The 25,740-nt window shown below is 42.6% G+C and overlaps 1 protein-coding gene across 12 annotated transcripts in view; it reads right to left on the bottom strand.

Moving 5' to 3' along the window:
- cacna1g (calcium channel, voltage-dependent, T type, alpha 1G subunit) overlaps positions 1–25,740 on the bottom strand; it is a 160,869-nt gene that overhangs the window by 84,701 nt on the left and 50,428 nt on the right. For 9 of the 12 annotated variants that reach the window (XM_034039010.3, XM_034039015.3, XM_034039013.3 and 6 more), the window contains exons 9-13: positions 15,860–16,011; positions 9,042–9,227; positions 8,204–8,318; positions 6,892–7,047; positions 1,160–1,225 (exon numbers count right to left, since the gene is read on the bottom strand). In XM_034039010.3, the coding sequence (XP_033894901.3) occupies positions 1,160–1,225; positions 6,892–7,047; positions 8,204–8,318; positions 9,042–9,227; positions 15,860–16,011 (675 nt within the window). The remainder of the gene's footprint in view (positions 1–1,159; positions 1,226–6,891; positions 7,048–8,203; positions 8,319–9,041; positions 9,228–15,859; positions 16,012–25,740) is intronic. The other 3 variants (XM_034039014.3, XM_034039019.3, XM_034039021.3) reach the window with 1 other exon arrangement.

Here is a 25,740-nt window from a genome sequence, read left to right as displayed (position 1 = left end):
TTACAAAGCATCATGGGACAAAGCCAGCCTCACCCTTTGCTGGCCTTTCAGCCAATCAAAAGGGAGGTTCAGCTTCTCCAACTTTTGGCCACCAGCATGCCCATCAACCTACCAAGCAACCTGCCATCACCCCAATGTATTTTCTTTGCACCAAAAAGACATAGGCAAGTAGATTAGCATTGTCAACCCTGAGCTTGGTTACCTGTCTCCCTTCTTCCAGGAGACAATCGTGAAAGAATGCCCTGGTTAGTATCTGATATAATTAATTGGAAAATATTTTATAGGGCTTAGTTTATTATAAGCAATTGCATCATATGCTACAGTACACAAACTAATACCCAGAAGAGGGTTTGTGCTGGAGGGTACAAAATGACTCACAAATGAGAAAGTATTTATTTCCCCTACACTTTTCATATCAGCAGCAGCTATTTTGTTTGGTGCAGGCAGGGTGGGGTGGGTAGAGAAAGAGGACTTCTGAGATAAGGACAATAGCGAGCCAGGCAACTAGAGGGAGGGGCTTCGCTCTCCTTCTGTCCAATCACATCATCTATTACAGCTGCTATGGTAATACAGTCCGGTATGTGGCGTCTTTGGAACACACAGTTAAGATGGGTCTGGATAATTGATGTTCACAAACACACTTGCTTGAAAGTCCCTTTCCACTCTTTTCACCAGTCTCATAAACTGCAGATGCTTTAAGAGGTTTGGGAGCAGAACTCTGGTCATTTTATTGGACTTTCAAATGTAATAATGTTTGTAAAGGCTGGGAACTTTCATCTCTGTAGCCTCAATGAATTGTTTCTCATCTATCGCAAAGGGCCCAGTCCAATTAACTTTTAGCTGGAAAAAACTTTTCAGGTAAAGTCATCCAATGTCTTCATCATGGGTGCGCACTTTCTTACAGTGAATTTAGCACAACTACTGAAACTCAAAATTGCAAAGGGCTATGTGGCGCATCGGCACTCTCCTGAAGAGTTTGGTCTCAGCCTAGGCATGTAACCCTTATTGTCCAACGTAAACCCAGCCTGAGTGTTTTCAAGGGACTTCATAGCAAGCCTGCTTCAACACAAACACAACCACACATGATGAGGCGCCACAGAGGCATGGCTTCTGCACTGTTAGTTTCCATGGTGATCATGTCATGCGACCAGCTACATACCCCCGAGTCCACAGGCAGCTGAATACAGCTGAGAGGCCCAACCACGTCCTCCCGCCTCGGGACCTCCTGGAGACCAAACGGGCCATTTTGAGGGAAAAACTGTACGTTAGAAAACTAAAGAAACTTCTTAAAGGGGGATTAGATCAAAATACTCAGCACTGATTTAACAGCCAGGCTATTTGGCTCTTCTGTGACGCTTTTCAATCAGACTGTCGGAGGACACATCCTGACACTGGAGAAGAAGCGGCAACAGAGTTCACATTTCATTTAAAACCCATGTCTGCTGCATCTCTAAGAACAGGGAAATAACCAGTCAATTCAACTTCCAGAGACGTGCTATACATGGGTTTTAAACTAGTGCTGGGACATGGTTTATTCGTGTTTGAATATTCTTTCAAAATTTAAATGAGTTTTCAAACATACTTTCAGTTTAAATTAGCTAGAAAACAAAAGTACAATTCATACCATATTTCAGTAAAGTAAATCACCCAGAAGCATATCAAACCTGTATCCCATCAAATTACCAATTAAAATACTCTTCTCTACAGTACAATATGGGTTATTTATTTCATTTATTTTATGCATTGGTTTTCTTTGTATCTTTTTGATACAACCATTTATAAATTCTGTTTTATGAATGAATACTAACATGCTGATTTTCTATCAATTATTTTACTATGTTTTTCCAGCCAATTTGAACTGCCCACAATCGCCTCTTTTCACCATAAACAACGATGCTACAAGCTACTGAACCCTGGAGATGAGGGCTCAGCCTCGTTCGTCTCCTATTTGACCACTAGGGGTCACTGGTGAACTATTATCCCTGACTACGGCTCTCCCAGTGGGTCTCCAGCAAAGCCTGACGTGACCGGGATTCAAACCAGTCTGTATGACACCCTGCACTCCAAGTGGTAATGCTTCTGCTAGGGGAGACGCTGGGGTTATTTTGAACCCTGTATTGTAGTTGTTTGTTCAGTGTCCTCCTGCGTCTGGTAGGTTGAAAAGGTAATAGTGCAGGCAACAGAGCAACAGAGTATTTCTAGATTGAATCCACCCCAAAAGGGTAATATCTGGGTTCCCATCATGATCAGGAAAATCAAACATTAGAGGAAAAAGATCCCAATGCGTTTGGGATCGTGCATTAAGAAAATAAAAAAGACAAAAATCACAGACGTTTATATTGTCGTTGTGTGTGATGTTCAAATGTATTTTTGCTTCAAGACAGATTTTAAATCAAATACATGACAAAAGTCATTTTTGACCTAAGAATATTCCAATGCAGTACAGAATGTGTTTTAAGGATATGATTGCATAGTCCTGCTGTGATGCTGCTGCAGATGGCTGGTAGACTGGTACTCTGCTGAGTGTGGCCCTGGTAGACTGGTACTCTGCTGAGTGTGGCCCTGGTAGACTGGTACTTTGCTGAGTGTGGTCCTGGTAGACTGGTACTCTGCTGAGTGTGGCCCTGGTAGACTGGAACTCTGCTGAGTGTGGCCCTGGTAGACTGGTACTTTGCTGAGTGTGGCCCTGGTAGACTGGTACTTTGCTGAGTGTCGCCCTGGTAGACTGGTACTCTGCTGAGTGTGGCCCTGGTAGACTGGTACTTTGCTGAATGGGGCCCTGGTAGACTGGAACTCTGCTGAGTGTGGCCCTGGTAGACTGGTACTTTGCTGAGTGTGGCCCTGGTAGACTGGTACTTTGCTGAGTGTGGCCCTGGTAGACTGGTACTCTGCTGAGTGTGGCCCTGGTAGACTGGAACTCTGCTGAGTGTGGCCCTGGTAGACTGGTACTTTGCTGAATGGGGCCCTGGTAGACTGGAACTCTGCTGAGTGTGGCCCTGGTACACTGGTACTTTGCTGAGTGTGGCCCTGGTAGATTGGTACTCTGCTGAGTGTGGCCCTGGTAGACTGGTACTTTGCTGAGTGTGGCCCTGGTAGACTGGTACTCTGCTGAGTGTGGCCCTGGTAGACTGGAACTATGCTGAGTGTGGCCCTGGTAGACTGGTACTTTGCCGAGTGTGGCCCTGGTAGACTGGTACTCTGCTGAGTGTGGCCCTGGTAGACTGGAACTCTGCTGAGTGTGGCCCTGGTAGACTGGTACTTTGCTGAGTGTGGCCCTGGTAGACTGGTACTTTGCTGAGTGTCGCTGGCACTCTCATACACAGCCAGGTCAACAGTGAGGCAGGGAGAGGGACGTGACAAGGAAGCCTTGTACTGCTCTCCTATTTATATCTTTTGTTACAGATTGGGTTGGTTTTGTTTAGGCAACAGGCATTCTTCTCTACATTAGTCACTGGGGCCTGAGTGAGAACCCACCCCATTTCATGTTAATATACTGGAAAAAAGCTTGATGTCAAAATTCTGTGTGTATCAAAATCTTTGCTTCCACTTAGGAATGGAAAAAACAGTGCTACGTGACACAGTGGCTCTTTCTTGTGCGTTCCACCTCTGGAGGTCTGTCGTGGAAGCTCAGATCACAACTGAAATGTAGCCATTGCCATTGTCCATGAAATGTATTTGTATTTGAAAACATGATATCTGGTATTACACTTGGTTAAATAAATATGTTTGCATATGTCGTACTTTTAGATATTGTTGCATTTCTTTCGTAATTTTACTCCAACCCCTTCAATAGTTTCTTTACTATCACTAACCAACCAGCTTGACTGATATGCTTTCAGCCAGTAACATTCATCATTTGACCTAGGATGTGCACTTGTAACAGATTGCCTGCGAGTAAGGCATGGCAATCCTGATATCATGTTTTAAAGATGACAGAATAAGTTTCTCTCTCTGCACATTGAGACCTATGTAGCTTACAGTGGTGCAAAATAGGTAAGATCTAGGGAATTATTTTGACAGCAAAAAACACTTTAAGTGGAAACTCATAGTGAAATATTCACTTGCAGTAATGCCAAGTTCCCAAAGGCGACAATCTGGTGATATAGAGTGCTGCCTGAGCCACTATAGACCAGGAGCAGCTGTCTTGCCTGGATTCAGGGAGGTGGGTGCATGACAGCCTGAGCCACTATAGACCAGGAGCAGCTGTCTTGCCTGGATTCAGGGAGGTGGGTGCATGACAGCCTGAGCCACTATAGACCAGGAGCAGCTGTCCTGCTATTATTCAAATATAATAAATTAATTAATTTGGAGCAGACTGGGATCCTTAATTAAAAGAAACCTCAAGATAAAGTATCAATGCATAACATATCTGTTTGCAATCTGGGGAATATCTGAAATGCATGCTTGCCTTGATCTGCAGGAGGCGACTGCTGTGCTGCATGTCGTGCCATTGAGCTCTCATGTTCCACAATGGTATTGCAGTGCGATGCAAACCTGGAAGACTGCATTGAAAAGCCAGTGGGCCAAGAGCTTTTCCCTCTCTCAAATTGTGTCGATGGTCGGTCCCAGAGTATGGGGTACAGATATTGTATTTTGCATGAACTCGTACTGTACAACAAATCCACTTTCCCTGAGGATTCTGGGAAGGAGCGCTAATCATGGCAGAGAGCAGGGATTCATTCAGGCTGTACAGACGATTATACAAACTGAAATGAGAGGGGTGTCTGGAGACAGGGGCTGGAATATCACGGTGATGTCATGAAAGAGCTATTCCTTCACTGGCACTGGAAGGAGGGTCAAGTGATCCCCGGAGTGGGGTCTGGCTTCGAGAGAATAAACCCCCTGAATGGTGCAGCCAAGATGCATTAGAGTCACTCTTTAAACTGTCAGCCAAGTAATACCCCCCTGCAAAGGAGCCACAGTGCTGCCAATGGGACTGGCTGTCTTGATCAGCAGCTGTGAAGCCCTAAAGATTTCAAACATCCCTTCAATAATATTACTACAAATTATTCTGCAGTATGCTTCCAGCAACAGGCTTCAACTAAAGTGCTTAGAGCTGACAAAATAATTCCATGATCCTTCCTTCTCTATTTGCTATATAGGTCTCAAATGTGTAGCTTAGATGTTTTTCTCCTACAAGGTTAAACGCATCTCTGTTTGAAAGCCTTGTTTTAGGCAGTCTTGCACTTCTTTGGTCATGTCACAGTCGTCCCCTCCCCTTCTTTCCTGTCGTTAACCAGCTTCTCCCCATATAGACAGACAAGCTTTGCAGCCAGTGACACACTTTAACACACGGCTTGGGTGAAATGACCTAGGAAGTGCAACAACAACAGACTGCCTGAGGCATAGAAACTGAGAACTTTCTTTAAACTAGTGCAGTACCAGAGATTATATGTTAAAAATAAAATCAATTTTATTTTTATTCTCCTTCCCTGGATACCGCTGCAGTCTGACATATGACTCAGTTAGTAGGTTTGGCCTTTTGTTTGTGACATTTCTGATCCTCCTTCGACCGTACCATTCTTGCAAAAACATGAGGTTATACAATTAAAAACAAAACAAATACAAATAAAATACAGCATTTTTTTGTATTTTGTTGTTCAATAAAGTGCACAAAGACTAGTTTGTGAAGCGAATGCAGTGGCGGTTAAGGAAATAATAAGGCTGTATTAACCTCCATAAAGTATAGAGCAGAAGATGATGTTTTTCTCATTATGGAGTGATCGCAAAAGTTATATTGGAAATTGTGGAACTGTGAAAGAAAACAATTCCACAATTGAACTCAATAGCTGCCTAGAATGGTTCACTTTACACTAAATATTTTTTTAAAAAACAAATCAAATCAATCTAAGGTACAGTTGGCCGCCCCCTGTTTTGACCCTGGTCTTGCCTAGGTGCTGTGTAGCGCTGTGTTTATGACTCTGGCTCCAGCTCAGATCAGTTCCCAGTATAGTACTGGATGCCAAGCCCTCCCCAGATTGAGGCTCCAAGACCAATCTGCCCTCCCCTCAAGGGCTTTGTGTCTGCCTTGAAACTGCCCCCGAGGGGGCAGTTTCTTCCCTCTTATTAGCTTTGTTAACCTAATCATTCATCCTCCTTTTATTGTCTGAGAATATTTTGGTTCATGGTTATTTTTTTATGTTAATTCAGGATTATGTACATATTTACATACAACTCTATAGACAAGCTGCTGGTACTTTGCTGTAGGTCACATGGTGTGCTACCAGCAAGACTATTAGAGTGAGTTTGAACTACAACACGTGATTGGGTACCAGGAAGCAGCAGCAACCAATCATATATTGTCTTGGACCCATCTGCATGCTCTAAATTGTGGTATACAATAAAAGCGTAGAACAAAAATCTTTTCAATGGAATTAAAGGTGGCCGGTGAGCATATTACTAGTGTTAATAAGAGATAAGAAAATTGAAACATTGTTTAGCACTCTTCCTTATCACAGGTATTGTTGCAAACAAAAACACTTCAAAGTAGTGGTGGGCAACGATATGAAGACTGCATATCGATATCGTGCACGGTAAACTTTAGTTTTTGGTAATTAATTTTTGCTATACTTATCAGAACTATATTCCTCATAAACTAAAGTTATCTAAACTAAAAGACACTGAAGTTCAACTTAAGTTTTTGTCCCAAATGGGTCAAGTTTTTTTAAAGTTTGTTTTTGTAAGGGGTACATGTAAGTTCTCATGTTTACTGACCAGTCATTGATTAGATGAATGTTTAAAATTGCTTTTTGCATGAACCAAAAATGATTATATTTGATTATGAATTATGAATTACTGGGAACACAGCCGTAGTAACAGTGGTAGTAATTAATCCACTGCTCCAGTCTAATCCCCTTGAATGAATGGAAACAGTGCCCCCTGCTGGCTCACCTCGGTCTGGAACCCCTCCACCAGGATGGCGACCAGCAGGTTGAACAGCACATAGTTCCCGAAGGTCATGAGCGCGATGAAGTACAGAGCTGCCCAGGGAGAGGTGGAGGCCATGCCGTTGTACAGGACCTTGTTCCAGTCTTCCTGCGTCAGGATCTGCAGGGGAGAGGTACACACTGGGTGAGGAACCAGCATGGAGCAGCATGAGACAGTCCAGTATTTACTCACACAGTGACCACAAGTGACCACGTCCAGGCTTTCATATGCAGTCTCAGATATCACACTTATCTTAACTAAGATTCTTCTTGTGTTTTTTTTAGAATCACCTGGTGACTTTTTTAAAAGTTTAAAGCACCTCTCAAGAATGTCTAAGTTCACCATTGTGTAAGCAATAACCTGCCCTCACTGCAACACCTGCTTCTAGTTGAGGCAGCACTGATCCACCTTTTAACAGCTCAATTCTCCAATAAGGTTCTTGGGGGTTCATGAATCAGAGGACCTGAATTACCTAGTCCTGTAAGTCTTTCTGATTCGTTATGAGACATGAGCACACTGGATCCTTATTGGAGGATTGAGCCGATAAGGTGGGTCATAACATATGATTGACATCCATCTTGCGCTCACACAGCATTGTTTTCCTCGGCCCTCGAACTCAGGCACTCATTATCACATTAAGTGACAAAGCCTCTAAAAGCAAATACATTCTTCTAAAAAAGGTGAGTGATTTCTAAGGGTATTTGTGGACACACAAAATATCCACACAAAAGTTCAAGCACTAAATACAGCATTTACACAAATGCAATGCTGATAATTGGAAGATCTAAACACAAGTGTGTGACTGCATAATCACTATATAATACCATAGAAATGGCAGTGATTAGTAAATAGTTACCAGTAATGCTCCAATAACTCCCTCATGATTGGAGTATAATGGCGTTTTACAATATTATTCTGTCCTAGCTCAATAATTACTTATTGCTTATACATTATGTGCCCTGTAACTGAAACTTCAAAAGCACGCAATCCTAGATTGAGAGTATCACCAAAACTAATGCATGTAAACTTCCTACAGTATCTCACCCGACCCAGATGCCCAAGTGCTGCGGGGTGCGGCCATGTGCTCGTCCTGCCTGGCTGGTCTGCAGATGGCCCATGCTGCCGATCGCTGGTGTCCCAATGTATTTTGGGATGCTCAATCTGTTTAATGTTTAACTTTACAATAACAGCCCTGCTCTGTTTGAATGGTAACCTATGGACTGTGGAAGATTGGTCGAGAGGATTCTGGTTGCCTGCTCCGCATGGTTCTCCTTACCTGGAAGACTGTGACAATGGCCCAGAGAAGAGAGTCGAAATTCTTCCTGTCTGGCAGCGTGTCTCCATCTCTTTCAGAGCCAAACTTACAACCAAACAGGTGCATCCCCAGAATACTGAATCAGGGAGAGAAAACTGCTGTTATAGAGAAGGGGCATTTGTTTTTTTAAGATTGATTCAAAGTGTACAACATATCCCATTGCAATGGTAAATTAAACCTGTGCAATCTGGAGTTAGCCTGTTCTTAGACAGCTGTTGAGATGTGCTTACTGCTGCGCTGTAGGTGTTTTGCGCCCTTCATCTCTCAGGTTGCATGCAGAATGATGTTGTAACAGAAACCAGGAAAGCTAGTTCATAAAACCAGTGTACCCTTGAACTGCGACCAAACCAACCAACTCAAATAACATTTGGATAATTTTAAACTTCTTTCTTTCACCTGAGCTGCAATATCACAGTGCTGTAACTCCCATGGGGTCTCAATGGGGTTCCAGTGAACTGGATGTGGTCTCATTGGGGTTCCAGTGAACTGAATGGGGTCTCAATGGGGTTCAAGTGAACTGAATGGGGTCTCAATGGGGTTCCAGTGAACTGAATGGGGTCTCAATGGGGTTCCATTGAACTGAATGGGGTCTCAATGGGGTTCCAGTGAACTGAATGGGGTCTCAATGGGGTTCCAGTGAATTGAATGGGGTCTCAATGGGGTTACAGTGAACTGCAATGGGGTCTCAATGGGGTTCCAGTGAACTGAATGAGGTCTCAATGGGGTTCCAGTGAACTGAATAGAGTCTCAATGAGGTTCCAGTGAACTGAATGGGCTCTCAACAGGGTTCCAGTCCTACCTAAAGATGAAGATGAAGAGCATGAGCAGCATGCAGAAAGTGGCCACGTTGTCCATGGTCTTCATGAGCACCACCAGCTGCCTCTGCAGAGCCGGCATGAAGCGCACCAGCTTGAGAACACGCATGAGCCTGAAGGTGCGGAGCACAGAGAGACCGCCACCCTGCTGGCCAACAATCTCCCAGACGCTGAGAGAGAGAGGGGGGACAGAACACACACACAGCTCAATACATGCCACAGACAGTTTACAGCTCTGAAAGGCACATTGTGGCTCATGATTTATTTCAGAACTTAGGGGCTGATTTGATTAACCAATACCTTGACAGGAATAAGCCACAGCTGGATTTTTTCAGATCATTTTACCAGGATTGCATCAACTACCTATCTGTGGTTATCCCAAGATTACTCCTTGGTTAATGTAATCCAGATGGATTCCCTAGTACTTTAAAATGAAAAATCCAGCTGTGGTTTATAGGTTGATGAAAACGACCCCAACTAGAACTAAATAAATATGTTAGTCATACAAATATACACAGTATACAGCAGGGGCATGCCCAAGACTGCTGTGCTGTGTTGAGCGGAGTTATTTCTCCTAGATCTCTCGAAAGAGTTAACTATATGTATGGTAACTATATGTATGGGATTTGATTGGTGTTTATTCAAAAATGAAATAAAATATTGGTGGAAATAATAATTTTCTATAAAAAATACTGTAGACTGCCAGGGAAAAATGAAAACGATGCTTGTGCTAAAGTGGCAGTAGATGGCATTTTTCAATTTGTTTTTCAGGTTGTTGTTAATAATGGTGTGATATGATACCAGACCATACACCAATTTCACAGCCAGCAATCTCACTGAAGGAATTACTTTTTAATCACTTAGACTAGCAGAGCTAATTTCTACAAAACCAGACCATCCTGTCTTGAAATATAGTTTTTTTACACCACAGAAAGAAGACAGCTAAGATAGAAGCACTTTGTAAAACTGGGCCCAGTTGTTTTCAAACCCATCATTATTTAGGCATCATTAACATTGTGCATATGTACTGTAATGGGTTTTCAGTAAAAGTTGGATGAAAGAGATGTGAAAAACCTGTAATATGAAACCCATACTTTTGTATATCTGGGCGGTCCCTTACGTGACCGATTCCTTATAAACTGTAATCTTGACATGTAATCTGTCACAATGCTCTCAATGGCACATCTGGAGGTTCTGTTAGGCTTCCATATCCTAGATAGCACAAGATATTTTACACTGTGTACATTTCAGCATTTCATTTCTTCCTTGTGTAGATTCTCTATCGTTGTTCCTGCTGAGATTATTACTCACCAGGCTATTCCAGCAAAAAAAAAAAAAAAAAAAAAAAGTTTCAACTACTCCTAACAGCTGAATTTCTGAAGTGAGGTGGTAAGGTGCTAGGGGCTTGCAGCTGTAATCTCTGTGCCCTCTGAAACTCTTAGTAAATAGAAAATCTCTATCCCAAATCATAGTTTCAGAGGGGAAAGAAATTACAGTCAACAATAAACAGGAAACACATTGAAACAGGTAAATGATATAAAGTGTAGTTTTAATAAACTCAAATTCATTTTATAGTGTGCATTAAACACACACACACACACACACACACACACACACACACACTCACACACACACACACACACACACACACACACTCACACACACACTCACACACACACTCACACACTCACACACACACTCACACACACACACTCACACACTCACACACACACTCACACACACACTCACACACTCACACACTCACACACACACTCACACACTCACACACACACTCACACACACACTCACACACTCACACACACACACACACACACTCACACACACACACACACACACACACACTCACACACACACACACACACACACACACTCACACACACACACACACTCACACACACTCACACACTCACACACACACTCACACACACTCACACACACACTCACACACTCACACACTCACACACACACTCACACACACACTCACACACACACTCACACACTCACACACACACACTCACACTCACACACACACTCACACACACACACACACTCACACTCACACACACACACACTCACACACTCACACAGACACTCACACTCACACACACACTCACACTCACACACACTCACACACACACTCACACACTCACACACTCACACACACACTCTCTCACACACACACACTAACACTCACACACACACTCACACACACTCTCACACACACACACACACACACACACAAACACACACACACACACACACACACTAACACACACACTCACACTCACACTCACACTCACACTCACACTCACACTCAGACACACACACACACGCACACAGAAATCATGAACATGGGAGTTTCCTGTAGTTGAGGAAGCCTAGTGACTGCAGGCCAGTTGCGCTTAACTAAAGCAGACAGTTTGACCTCCACAAATAAATTGAGCCAAATCACTGAGAAGGAAAAGCACACAGTGAAAGCGTGCAGTGAAATCCAGAAGGACTGGCTGCCATCCCACTCCCAGCACTGACAGTAAGTGTAGAAGTGGGACCTCCTGGAAGAGGGCCAGGGTTCTGATATTTATACAGAGGAACTGCTGCACTGCAGACAGGTCTCCCAACTTTCAATATACACTGCAGCACTGTATATATTCCATGGATAAATAATGGCTTTATTCAACTGAGACAAATTAGTAGAATTACTGCAGTGCACCACCGTTTGTCTTTGAACATCAGGTGTGTCTTCTAATGAAATGCATTTTTGTCAAAATAATGTTTGTTTTATTTAGTATATATTTTATTCTTCAATATTGGTTGATGATTTCCAATACATGAGAGTAGGTGTTAAAACTTCATGCTGATATTGGACTCAGCTCTCGTCAAGATAAGCACCAACTAAGACATAGCTTCTTTTACTGTAAACTAATGTGATCCATTTGCGTTTCCTTCCATCTATCATGTAGATATCCTTCTGCCTGGTGTTGATGGCTGAAATGTAATGCTTAACAAGGCTCAACAGTGATTATGGCGTCCCAGCATCACCCCACTCCGTCCCTCACTCAGCTAAGCCCAGCTTACTTAACTTCCTTTACATCGTTGCTTTCTTTCTATGATGCTTCAGGTCCCCAACCAGAATCTTTTCGTTTCAACCACAGCCAGTTGCTGCTTCTCTCTGCTGCTTCAGATAAGTTCTTCACTATGCGTATAACTCTTGACCACTGAATCCGATGTCTCTGAGAAACCGGGTTGTAGAGTGTGCCACAAATCCTTGACAACCCACCCCCACTGAGTAAACCTGGACTCTCCATCCTCGCTGTTCCGCTTCACCAACTAGTTGAGCGTACCGAAGTTTCTTCCTATCATAAACCTCATCCACAGCATCCTCCTATGGCACTGTTAACTCTACCAGGTGAACAAGGTGTGCTGATCCAGACCACAAGACAATATCAGGTCGAAGGTTAGTGGTGGCAATCTCAGGTGGGAAAGTAAGCCGTTGTCCAACATCTGTCAGCATTTTCCAGTCTCTAGCAGCTTCCAGTTGTCCTAGACGAGTCTTGGCTTTAATACCTTTTCTTGGTGGTTGCTGCCCTGGACGGAGTAATGTTGTTCTTCGTGTGTCATATATTGCTAGTAATTGGTGGCAACCTGTTGGTCATGCTGCACTTGTCTTCCAATGCTAAGGCCAAACATCGCAGCACCTGGTCACCAAGTAAACTGTCCTTGGCTAAGACCCACCTTACATCCTGTCAAAATGTGCCTTAATGTAGCTGGCGATGAACACAAAGGACACTATGGATCCTCTCCTACCCATAGATTAAGGTTCTGTGGTGATGGGAGAACATCATATGTTGACCTGATGAGGAAACTGATCCTGTCTCTCCCATCTCATCCATTCTCCCTGCTTGGCCTGGGAAACTGCCTTTACGCACCCCATCCTCTCCTCCTGCTTTTGCACCTCATTGACTACTAGCTTCCGCGGTTGAGCTGGGGCTGCTTTGTGTCATGTAGGAGCAGCTGAACTGAGACCAAGGCCTCCTCTTCCATGCTTTACTTGCCCCATAATATCACTGATACAAAGGGCAGCCTTTGCATCTTCCACAGCTTCCTTTGCTGCCCACTTCCAGTTTTCAACACAGGTGCTTCCCTCACACATTCTTCGTGTGACTCTACCAATGTAATTTCCTATCAAACCTTAAACTCCTCGGTTATAGCTGAGACTGGCAGCTGCAGTATCCTTTTACCATACAATCCCACTCTGGTGAGGCAGTGTGGAACTCCTAACCATTTCCTGATGTATGAACTGATTAACGCTTCCAGCTTCTCTACTGTTGTCAAGGAAACCTCATACACAGTGAGTGGCCACAGAAGTTTCAGTTTGCCCGGTAAAGCGCTGTTGTCTATGCTCTTCAACCCTTCCACTGCTTGTTGTCTCACTTCTCCCACACGAACTGTGTCCTTTAGGTCCCCATCATACCATCTCCAAAGACTTTTCACAGGATTCTCAGACACTGTTGGTATTGCCTCACCTTTAATGTAGAACCTCTTATCCACTACTTTACCTTTAATTATAGAGATGCTCCTTGACGTAGTGGGCTTGAATTGCATTTGTGCCCATTATTTGTTTATTTAGCAGACGCCTTGATCCAAGGCTACTTACAGAGACTACGGTGTGTGAACTATGCATCAACTGCAGAATCACTTACACCAACCCGTAAGACGGCACACAAGGAGGTTAAGTGACTCGCTCAAGGTTACACAGTGAGTTAGTGGCTGAGCCGGGATTTGAACCTGGGACCTCCTGAGCTGGGATTTGAACCTGGGACCTCCTGGTTACAAGTCCTTTTATTTAACCATTGGACCACACAACCTCAATGTTATTGATTAGATTAGCCCAATAACTGATTAGTGCAGGCTACTGTTTTAAGTCATGATTGCCATGTGATCCATGTATGCTCCAATTGGTGGCATTCCAGAAGCCAAGTGTTCTCCTCCCAAACCCAGTTTGACGCCTTAATAATTACTTCCATTGCCATGGTAAAAGCCAGTGGAGAAATGATGCATCCTGCCATTATTCCAATTCCTAGACATTGCTACATAGTGGTGAATTCTGAAATTGAAAAACAAAATTGCAAATCTCTGAAGTAGGCTTTCACTAAGTTTGTTATTGTCCTGGGTATACTCAACTGTATGCATTAGAAATAGGGTGAAGCTGATCGATACTCATAGAATCTTTTTCTTTGGGTATAAAGACCCCACCTGCTCAGCGCCATGCTCTTGGTACAACTGTTTTTCCCATGCCACTTTCATCAATTTCCACAGCATTCGTAGAACACCAGGGGCACACTTGTACACTCCATTAGGCCCAGGAGATGATGACGCCCTTGCCTTTTTCACAGCTTGCTCTACTTGCTCTACGCAGTCCTCCATTTGCTATTCTGGTGGATTGGTAGGTGGGATGTCTGAAGGAATCGACATAGGCTCCTGCCTTTTTTAATCTGTGTGCGTTTCCTCGAGATATCTCTCCAGCTCAGACTTAGTTGCTTTTAGTGTGCCATTTTTTTCCCTGGTAAATAACTTCTTTGAATAAATTTGAATAGGTCTTTATAAAAGTTAGTTCTCACATGGTCCTTCTTTTTGCAGCGTTTCCGTAGGTGCTCCGCTCTGGGCAATGTTGCAAGCTTATCTTTTATGACCCTTTCTAGTAGATTGAGTGCCTCCTTCTGACTTTGTTCTGCTCTCCTCCATTGTTTCCTCAGCTGCCTCCTTTATTTAACTAAGTGTTCAATCTCCTGCTGCCGTCTAGACTTTACAGCAATAGTTTGTACTTTTTCCTTTCTTTATTCAACTCCAAACCTCTCGCTTCCATATGTGTAGAAGGTATCCCCAAATTTATCCAGCTTCTTTTCGACTGTTCCACTTTTCCAACGCAAAACAAAAACTCCAGGCTTGTGCCTGTTGAGGTTCTTTTCTGTCATACGCTGGTTCATCTGACCAGGTTCACAAGGCTCATTAGGTTCATCACTAGTTGTGTTTATGAAGTCCTCCTCTCATCTATGACAGGGGTGCTGATATCCTACGAACTGTGGTTTGCTTCCTGTCACTGGATTTCACTCAACTGACTTGACTGACTTCGTAAAAAGCACTGATCAATGCAAGGCCCTTGTCCTTTCTTCCTCAAGCATTTCATTCTCCTTTGATGAATCTTTAAACCCCTAACCATTGTCACTTTACTCCAGCCACAGACACAAACCTGGTCAAATTAATTGATACATTAAATTTACATCCTGCTGTCTTAGCGCTGTACATAACACCTAAACTCATTTTAAATTATTTCCCATGACCATCTTATATCTCCATGGTCAACTGGAGCAAGGTAAAGCTAAGCCAAAAATCTTCAGGTCCCAACCAAATCCTTCATCGCACATTGTGTGCAGCCCTACTGCAAAGCAATTTTCTTATCCTATTATTTAACAAGCAAAGCTTTATTCTTCAGCTGATTAGATTGTATGGCAAACATTTCTTTCTGATGAATAACTATTTTCAAATTTTGGGTGAGAAATCTGTAAAATAAAAAAAGTAAAATTTATTTGGTAAAAAATAAACTTTTTAAGTGAAAAAGGGTCTTGTGTATAATATACAGTACAGTAAAGTCCCTGCTGTGAACAACTTCATGAAGCTCTTTTCACTACTGAGTCTCATCTCTATCAATCTAGTTGTCACAATGTTATGAGCAGCTTGCTGGCTGTATCTCTGTGATGTGCACTCAGGCAGACTGTTCACCCACCTGATGACCACGATGATGCCGTCGAAGATGTTGTAGGGGTTCTTGATGTAGCCGAAGGGCCCGTACACCACCACCTTGAGCAGCATCTCCAGAGCAAAGAGGCTGGTAAAGACAATGTTACTGATCTCCAAAGCATTGGTGAACTCCTCAGGCTGGGAGACAGAGAGAGAGAAACAGAGAGACAGAGAGAGAGAGAGAGAGACAGAGAGACAGAGAGATATAGAGGACAATGTTACTGATCTCCAGAGCAAAGAGGCTGGTGAAGACAATGTTACTGATCTCCAAAGCATTGGTGAACTCCTCAGGCTGGGAGACAGAGAGAGAGAAACAGAGAGACAGAAAGAGAGAGACAGAGCGACAGAGAGACAAAGAGATACGGAGGACAATGTTACTGATCTCCAGAGCATCGGTGGGCTCCTCAGGCTGGGAGACAGAGAGAGAGAGAGACAGAGAGAGAAAGAGAGAGAGAGAGAGAGAGAGAGAGAGAGAGAGAGAGAGAGAGAGAGAGAGAGAGAGAGAGAGAGAGAGAGAGAGAGGACAATGTTACTGAGAACTTCATTCACAACAATGACAAGAAATACACCCATGGAATACAGGGTTTTACCAGGTGAGATTGGAAAAGATGCATGAGAAAGCTCCTAGTAAATAAATAAACTCTCTACTGGGGCTGTAGTCATGACTGAAAACTAGCTAGAGTTCAAAAGCGTCCCTTCTTAATCCCTGGATACAATTATGCTTGAGCTGCCTGTGTCTCCTAAGGATGATTACATCTTCTTCACATATTGAAACAGTGACAGGCCATTGCAGTGTCTGCATTACCAGCCTTGCCACCCCATCAACTATACTGTTAGGGTGTTCTGTTAGTCTCACTAGGGTTTCACTGATTAACACCAGGGCTGAAGAAATTGAATATTTCAATTTTATAAGTTGTATTAACCAATTTATAAAACTAGGTTAAGGAAATTTTTAAGTGGAAGATTCCTGGAGCAACCTGTTCATTTCTTACAATTATTTTGCTTGAAGTGGAAATACTTCTGAAGCATCCTGAGTGAGGAGTGCTCAGTTTGTGCAGAGACGCGCTGTAGCTATGTCCAGTTTGTGTGTAGAGAGCTGAGGATGTACCCAAAGCCTTTTCAATGGACGAATCCATAAACAGCAGAGAATTGCGTGGAGTTTCATGGACGCTAATATTAATATTTGCAAACTCATTTCACTTGTTCCCTGATCCCAACAGTTTTTTTTAAAACTCTTAGTAATTCAACAAAGAACTAAACCAAAGCCCAAGCACGCTGATTGCTTCAACATTGCCAGGACTCGTTAGCAAAACGCCTTTTCTCAAGCCACTGCATTTGGTTTTTCATTCATTCATTTCCAATGGCTTGTTATCTTTTCAGCGTGTGCTTTGGGCTCGCTTGTCCGCCCCCCTCTCTCCTTCTCAAAGGAGACCCGGCACTTTAAAGTCTCTTGACTCACTCAGTCAAAGGAGCTTTTAGCAGAATTAGTCTGAGAGGGGATCTGAAGGGCCCTTATCTTGCCAGCTGCCTTTGATTACTGATTGCAGTTCGAAAACAAAAGAAAGCCAAAGCCTTGCGGTGCCTACACACTGTACATGGGAAAGCCACCAGCATTCCACTTTGATAATCAGAATCAATGACTGTGTTGAAATAAGGAGGCAGGAGGCCAGACCAGAGCAAGTCCAGTCTAGTCCAGTCTAGTACAGTCCAGTACAGTCCAGTGACAAAGTCCAGTCCAGTCCAGTCCAGTGACAGTGGGAAAATACCTGCCGGTTGTACTGGAACTACAGTGAATAATAACCTCATGTGACGGGGGACTGCCCCGTCTTTATGACCGTGGTTGGGACTGGCAGGGAGGGGGTTAAAATTCCTCCCTGCCAGGAAAACATGTGAGAATGTGGCTGGAGCCCTAATTGAATAATCAGCAATTATTGATTAATTGGGCTCCAGCCACAGGGGATAAAAGCCAGGGGAGAGGCCCTGGCTAAGGAGAGTTCTGGAAGGAGAAGCAGCAAGTGTTTTTCTGTGTGTGCTGTTTTTGTTCATTTGGCAAACCAGTGAAGGCAATGCCCAGCCTGGAAGTCATATTTTTGTAAGTTTTGTTTTGTGTGTTTTTTGTGATTTGAAACCTTTTTGTTTGGCCCTTATGCCTATTTATTTGATTATTTTTGTTTATTAAAAAGCTTTATTTTGAACTTCAAACTGTCTCTGAGTCTAAACCTCTGTCATCTTGCCACACCTCAGATTAGAGCTCTGCTCGGGCCTAAATTTAAAACCTGATCTGAACCCGACCAAACAAATCCAAACCCGACCCAAGCCTGAGACCTTTGAAATATTTGAATACCCGACCCGACCAGCTCCACAAATATATTCCAAACATACGCTACTGCAACTAAGTACCTTCATTGTAGAGTATTCCCGATTTCCAGTTAAAACGTAAATAAATAAATAAATAAAAAAAGTCTCAATTAATCATATCTCATTTACTTCCTTTCCTAATAATCTAACACTGCATGATTTAAAAGAAGACAACAACAGGCTTCTTCAAAACGTTGTTACCATAAATAGCCACACAGAAGATGCTCTTTCAAATTCACATATTCATTTTGGACAAGCCTATATCATATCAAACTGCTAAATTAACATTCAAAAACAAATATTGTATCACAAATATGGCTTTTAACACAGCTACAGGACGAATACATCACTTTTCAGTGTGCCACTGCAAAGATGAATTTCCCGTATTTTTGCAATAGTTTTGCAAGATTTGCATTGTACAAAGCCACATGGACTTTTTTTATCGCTGAACACAACAATGTTGTAATTTTTCCAAACAGTGGATTCAGACGTACCCTTTCCAGCAACGGAACCCTACACTGCTACACATTCTCCTGTCGATATATATATATATATATATATATATATATATATATATATATATATATATATATACAGTATATACAGTGTGTATATATATATATATATATATATATATATATATATTTTACTCCATCAGATGAACTCGCTTTATCTCATGATTGCCATGCAGGCATAATTCATGATATAAAGCAGGTCATGATATAAACCGAGTTTCACGTTTGCCTATGACAGCACATGACGAGTGCGAGAAAAAAAGAAAGAAAACTAATTAAAGAGCAGTGTTTTAATACTGAACATTTAGTCATTCTTTACATTTAAACACATGCATATAGTTTAGGACAAATACATTTTGTATCATTAACTGGAAAAAAAACAGTTTGTGTCATTATCTAAAAAAAAAGCATGAACTGTCGACTGATGAGAGCTATCAATTAGGCTCTACCACAGATACCTGAACTGTCCACAGATACAGTATTAAAAATATATTGAAAAAATATGGCTTAAAATACTTTCAGTGCTGGCCCTCTCTCAAGCACAGCCTGCCAATTGTGCTAAACTGTGCTGGGGTTATTTCCCTGGGATACAGTGTAGATGGCTGCATGGATGTACAGTATTCAACACTTTTTACAACTAGAGAACCGCTTGTCCTGTTGCCATGAAACTTACAAAGAACATTCTTTTGGGTTTCTGAGAGTAACAGAATCCGGGAGTATATAGAGTGGCTCTGTCTGTTCTCCCATCCTGTGCCATACCCTTGCTGGTGTGTGGTGAGTTGATATGCGTTGATATGAAGTAAGCATCTGTGGGAATTAATGGAAACCATTTATTGGGATTTACGATGCTTACCTATGCATTACACCAACTACGCTACCCAGCTCCTGGTCCAGGCCCTGGTACTCTCCCGCCTAGACTACTGCAACTCCCTCCTGGCTGGCCTCCCTGCGTCCGCCACCCGTCCGCTCCAGCTCATCCAGAACTCTGCTGCCCACCTGGTGTTCTCTCTGCCTCGCTTCGCCCACGCTACTCCACTAGTCCGCTCGCTCCACTGGCTCCCGATCACCGCTCGCATCCAGTTCAAGACTCTTGTACTAGCCTACAGATGCCTTGACCAGACTGCACCCAGCTACCTCCAGACCCTCATCTCTCCCTACACCCCGACTCGACCTCTCCGCTCCGCCTGCACTAGAAGACTGGCTCTACCTCCGCTACGCTCCCCTGCCTCCAGAGCCCGCTCCTTCTCCACCCTTGCTCCACAGTGGTGGAATGGCCTTCCTACAGATGTCAGGACTGCCCAGTCCCTGACCACATTCCGGTACCTCCTTAAGACTCACCTCTTCAAACAGCACCTGTAGAACTCCTCTGTTTGTATCCTGGGACACTATCACCCTTCATTTAAATGTGCTTTATTTTGCTCTTATCTGCCCCCTATTTTACTGCATTTAATCCTGTACTTCAGAATACTGTAATCTGCCAAGTGTTTAACCTGTAGTATTTTGTATTTAATCATATCCTGATGTAACTATCACTATTATCTGCTGTATTATTGAATTGTGGTTTGTCACACTTGTACTTTGCTTGAACAAAAGTTACTGTATTTTTTGCTCTTATTGTATTACTTGTATTGTAACACTTAATGTATTTGCTTACGATTGTAAGTCGCCCTGGATAAGGGCGTCTGCTAAGAAATAAATAATAATAATAATAATTACAGTGCTTCCACTGTGCTTGTGCTATGGTAAACACTCACACTTCAGAACAATGCTGGGATCCCTGGAACCTGTCTCTCCTGGATGTCCTCTTCCCTATCCGGACGCATGCAGTCTGTTTTCTATGCTGGATGCAGTGGTGTCGCAAACCCAGTCACTTGTGGTGTCCCCCAAGGATCTGTTCTTGGGCCTCTTCTCTTCAATATCTACATGCTTCCGTTGGGTCACCTCATCCGCCAACATAGCCTCATGTTTCACTCCTATGCCGACAACACCCAGCTCTACTTAAAACTCAACCCTCGAAGCCCCTCTGCCATGGTCCGGCTCTCGGCTTGCATTCAAGACATCGAGGCCTGGATGTCTGCCAATTTTCTTCAGCTGAACACTAGCAAATCTAGTAGGATCTAAAACTCAACTTAAGAATCTCAATATAGCTGCACTGAACCTCGGAAACTGTCTGCTGTTGCCTTCCCCCACTGTACGAAGCCTTGGTGTACTTCATGACAGCAACCTCCCCTTTGATGCCCACATCTCCTCTGTGGTCCACTATGAAAGGTGCTATATAAAATAAAGATTGCTTGATTGATTGATTGATAGCTCTACATTTAGTATTTACAGCCTTGATGGGGGATGAATGCCCACCAGGGGGTAGGTTGAGACCACTGACTGAGCTCCACAGGAAAGGCTAAAGCAGTGACAGGTCTCTTGTGTTGCCAGTTTGGACGCTATCATGAGCTCTTGAGTGGCATAAGATTGGGGAGGCTGCAGTGGTCCTGGGACACTTCTGACTGTCTGATAACTGGGAGTCCCTCTGTTAGATAGTGGCATATCTTATCCAGATGCCTATTTGTTTATACTAACACCTGCCAACAGTTACCAAGTAAACACACAAATATTAAAATCCAACTCCCTGGCAAATACATTTTTCAAATCTGTTCAAATGTATTTTAATTTAAATGGGTTTTATTTATTGTTTTATCATCAATATACAAGTATAAAAAACAGCCATATTTGTTTTCTACTTATGCCCACCCTTATTTGAGTTCATTGTGATTTTATTGAAATGAGAGAAAAAGTTGATGAGTGGCTCAGACACGTGCCCAATTCCGAGAGGTTCTTCAGATGTGATTTTTTAAAGTAGGTGACGTCAGCCATATCGATATTATGAATAAAGCATGGCGCAAACTCAATACAAACACATTATTAACGGCTTCATCTCATTCTAGGCTTTGTGGTCTGCGACCCTTGTGTTCCCAGTTCAGTGTCACTGTCTGCACGCTGTGGATCTACAGATCAGCCCCTGCTACCCTGAACATAACGCTCACTGGCAGGGATCTGTCTGGAGCTGACTCAACCTGGATCTCTCATGTAAAGTTCTGCCCTTTTATCTCCCCCAAAATATTTCGCAATAGAGATTTAAGTCTTTTTTTCCTGACCCTGTTCCAATTTACTGTCTGGCCTGGCCGCAAGAATGTTTATTTATGTTTGATTAAATGTAAACTTAATACCACATTTGTCATGCTGAAACAGCGGCAGTGCGCCACTAAATCTCTCTGCATAACGGATACACAGCACAGTCATGAACACTGCAAAACAAGCTAGCAGGCTCCTAGCAACGTAGGGACACACACAGTCTGCTAACTCAGGACAGTGTTGTACAGTGATCAGGCAATAAAAAATGCGATACACTGCAATCTAAATGGACTGTCCCTCGCACAACTGATTGAAACACCCCGGTGGCCTTACTAGTGCTCTAAAACATGTCTAAGTACAGCTGGTACACCAGAGTGTCACCATTAACATGTCCCCTTGAAACACTTCATAGTGATATACACTATTGTTTTGCATTTGTTGCTAAATAGGGCCTGACAAGTATCTTTTTAATCACAAACACATATTATTCTCTATCCTTTATAAATACCCCCCACCACCCAGGTACCAGTTTTTCCTGCTAAAAGGGGGCTCTTGTGTGCTTTGGAGGAGCCTTAATCATTTTTGGTGCCCCTGTATAAGTCCTGTGAGTCAACAATCCACCTCTACAAACCCCAGACCCAAGCCCCACACAGCGATTTCTCAAGACACCAACACTTCAAAACACACAGCCTTCACCCAGCAACAATACATCCTGTGACGGTCAGGCCTGGAATTTTAAACAGGGAAACATTTATGTTAAACTCTGTATAAACAGAATCTTAATCGTGTCACATTTCTGGCTGCCGTACAAATATCCCATCTGAAACCATAAAAGGTAAAGCTCTTGAGCTGGAAGATAGTGGCTTTCCAGAGCCTTCCCTTCCTTTTCAGAGCTGCTAGCTCTGGGGTGACGTGCTGAGAGCCCGCTGACTCCCTGGTATGAAGCTCTAAGCAGTTCTGATACAGAGGTATCAGCTGCCCAATGTGTAGCAACACTGCTGGAACCTGCCTGGAAAACAGGTTCTTATCAAGCACATTTAATACTGGAGCACGAAAAACAAACGGTCTGCTTTAACGATGTAATCTTAATACAGCTGCCCTGATACGTATAGAGATGTTCATTCGGCAACGTCTTGCCATGCTCCCTCGATATTGCACACTTCGATATCACTCATTTGTTGACTGTAAATTGCACAAGTATTTCACTGTTTTTGATGTCAGATAGTACAATAAAAAGGGAGCAATTTATTTGTATTGTAAAGTAGTCTCTGCATATAGGAATAGCTCCTAAGAGAACACTTCGCCTAAGAGAACACCCTTGTGGTGTAACAGATTTTTCCCATTATAAATGCTCCAGCTAAACAGGAACTTCGCTGATAAGAACACCTTCTTGGCACTGACAGTGATTCATTCACAACAGATACAGTACTGTTTTGTAAAAAAGCAACTTGTCATCTCGAGAGTGTGTGAGGCACACTGATTGGTTTATTAAATCTTTCCAGAACCGCCGTCATATCATTGAATTATTTTATATTCTGATTTCCACGAGTGCACCTCATCGCTACAAAATGGCATGTAAACAAACGGCAAAATGCACCGCTGTGTCTCTCTTGCTACAAAAAGTTGGAAAATAACCTGAATCAGACACAAGCCACCGTTTCCCATTCTGGTGAGTTGCTTCACCATTCTGTTAAATAATGTGCATGTCTTGTATATTGCTGCTGCATTTTGTAACGTGTCTGGGGTGTGGCAAAGTGGTTTGTAGTGCGCAGGTGCAGAGGTGATGCAGTGCTCCAACAATAACACCCAGATAGAGTTCATGGTGCAAACACTTCTTTTAATTTTATTTCTCCTGGTTTTGCACCGTTCACTAACAGCTCGGGCAACTACACAGCTCCTGTGCTGGTGCCGGTGTAATCCGGGATTTAATGCTGGCTTGACAGCGACAGCTCCTGGTGTTTAGCCATCTAATAATTACAAATAAACAGTTATAAACACAAACAAAATACAGCACTCTTGGTTATTTTATCTCTGTACTCCTTTTACAGGTCAGTCTGTAACCATAACAAAGGAACAGATCGCTCGACCACACACCCTGATATACCTTCAGTCATTCCCCCTTTTGGAGTGCAATCACGTCTCCTCCAATCCATGACTGACACATCGCCTACTGCAGGAAGGCGCTGACTTCTAGTATTGTGGCTTCGGCCCCTTTTTGGATGGCTGACTTCTGACTGACCCTGGAATGAACTGTCAAACCATCCAGTCCGGGGCATACGGTTCCTGTTACACAGCGCCCTAACAGGTCAGGAGGGAGATTTGTTGACACTGATTCATTCGCTCTCTGTCACAGGGTGCTGTGTTAATTTAGTTTGATAGATTATTAACGTTAAATTAATCCTAAATAACAGCCATTATGTTTGCCTCTGCCACTGTGATAGACCAAAACACACCTGCCAGCTAATTTCATAGTACATAGCGATTCAAGCTTTTTGACTGTGTTGTTTTGCTTTAGTTTTATTAACGTTATTTTGTCAGTTACTTTATTATTATAGTTTATCAACATACACTTGCCTATTGTTTTGCTTTTACTTATTCAGTTCTTTTCATATGTAGATGCACGTGTGTCATGACAAGTAATACATATTTATTTATTTATTTATTGATTCATATTATGTCTGGTGGCTAACTACATCTTAGAGGACTCTTCAACTATAAGAACACTTCGCTTGCTTCCCAAGGGGTGTTCTCTTAGCCAGAGACGACTGTATTCAGAGATTGATGTTGATGAGGGTGTCAGTAAATCACCCAGCGATATTAATATAGTCAGAGGGTGTCAGTAAATCACCCAGCAATATAAATATAGTCAGAGGGTGTCAGTAAATCACCCAGCGATATTAATATAGTCAGAGGGTGTCAGTAAATCACCCAGTGATATTAATATAGTCAGAGGGTCACAGTACCACCACTGTTTAGATCATTAAACCCAATGGGCTGTGTTTTCAAAGTGTTTACTCCAGTCTTTAATTAGCTCATTTTTTTTAAAGAGAAAAAATCATGTTAATTTACAATATGATAAACAAACAAGAACTTTGATTATATATTGGTTCTAGTTTTTGAAAATTAATAGATGTTTTACACTTTTTTTTGTAGGAAATGCTTAAAAAATATGCCCCCATGTATTTTAACTAGGGCTGTCACTGGATTAAAAATTGTGATCTGCTAATTTAGGAGCATTAATTGATTAATCGGTAGATTAATCCGAGCACATTTTATAGTACAAAAATCAATACAATGTAAAAAAAAAAAAAGCTCAAAAGGAATTTGGTCTTTTTTAAATAATTTTTATTATTATTTTTATTTTTGTAAATGTAACACATTTTCACAGAAGAACTGTACTTTCAGGCCACTGTCAGTCACATTCCTGAAAACACAAGACAGTTGGGCTGCGTTTCCAATGTTGGTTGTTTAATCTCCCATTACAGCTTCGTACTTGGCTTCCTGTACTTCTGCTTTTATTCATTCTGAATCTTGTTAGAGGTACCCGAGAATACTGTGGCTATTGACAAGCGATTGCTTAACATGCTGTCGTAGTCAGAGATCAGAGAAAGTAATTCCACATAATTACCTCTATTTGAGGAATCTGAGCCTTCATTGTGCCCACTGAATGCCTGTTCTTGCTTGCCAAGGTAAACAACAGAATCAATCAAGCGTTTAGAAGTTCACAATTTGTTCTTGCTTGCTCATTGTGATGTATTGTACCCCTACGCTTCTGCTCATCCAGTTGGATATCAATCCAGGTTTGTCCAAAAGTTTTGAGTGTAGCAGTGGCTCTCAAGTGACTTTGGGAACGTTTTTGTGCTGACTT

Source organism: Acipenser ruthenus, chromosome 17 (assembly GCF_902713425.1).
Source record: "Acipenser ruthenus chromosome 17, fAciRut3.2 maternal haplotype, whole genome shotgun sequence".
NCBI classification, from domain to species: domain Eukaryota; kingdom Metazoa; phylum Chordata; class Actinopteri; order Acipenseriformes; family Acipenseridae; genus Acipenser; species Acipenser ruthenus.
This window is presented reverse-complemented; position numbering and strand designations above follow the sequence as displayed.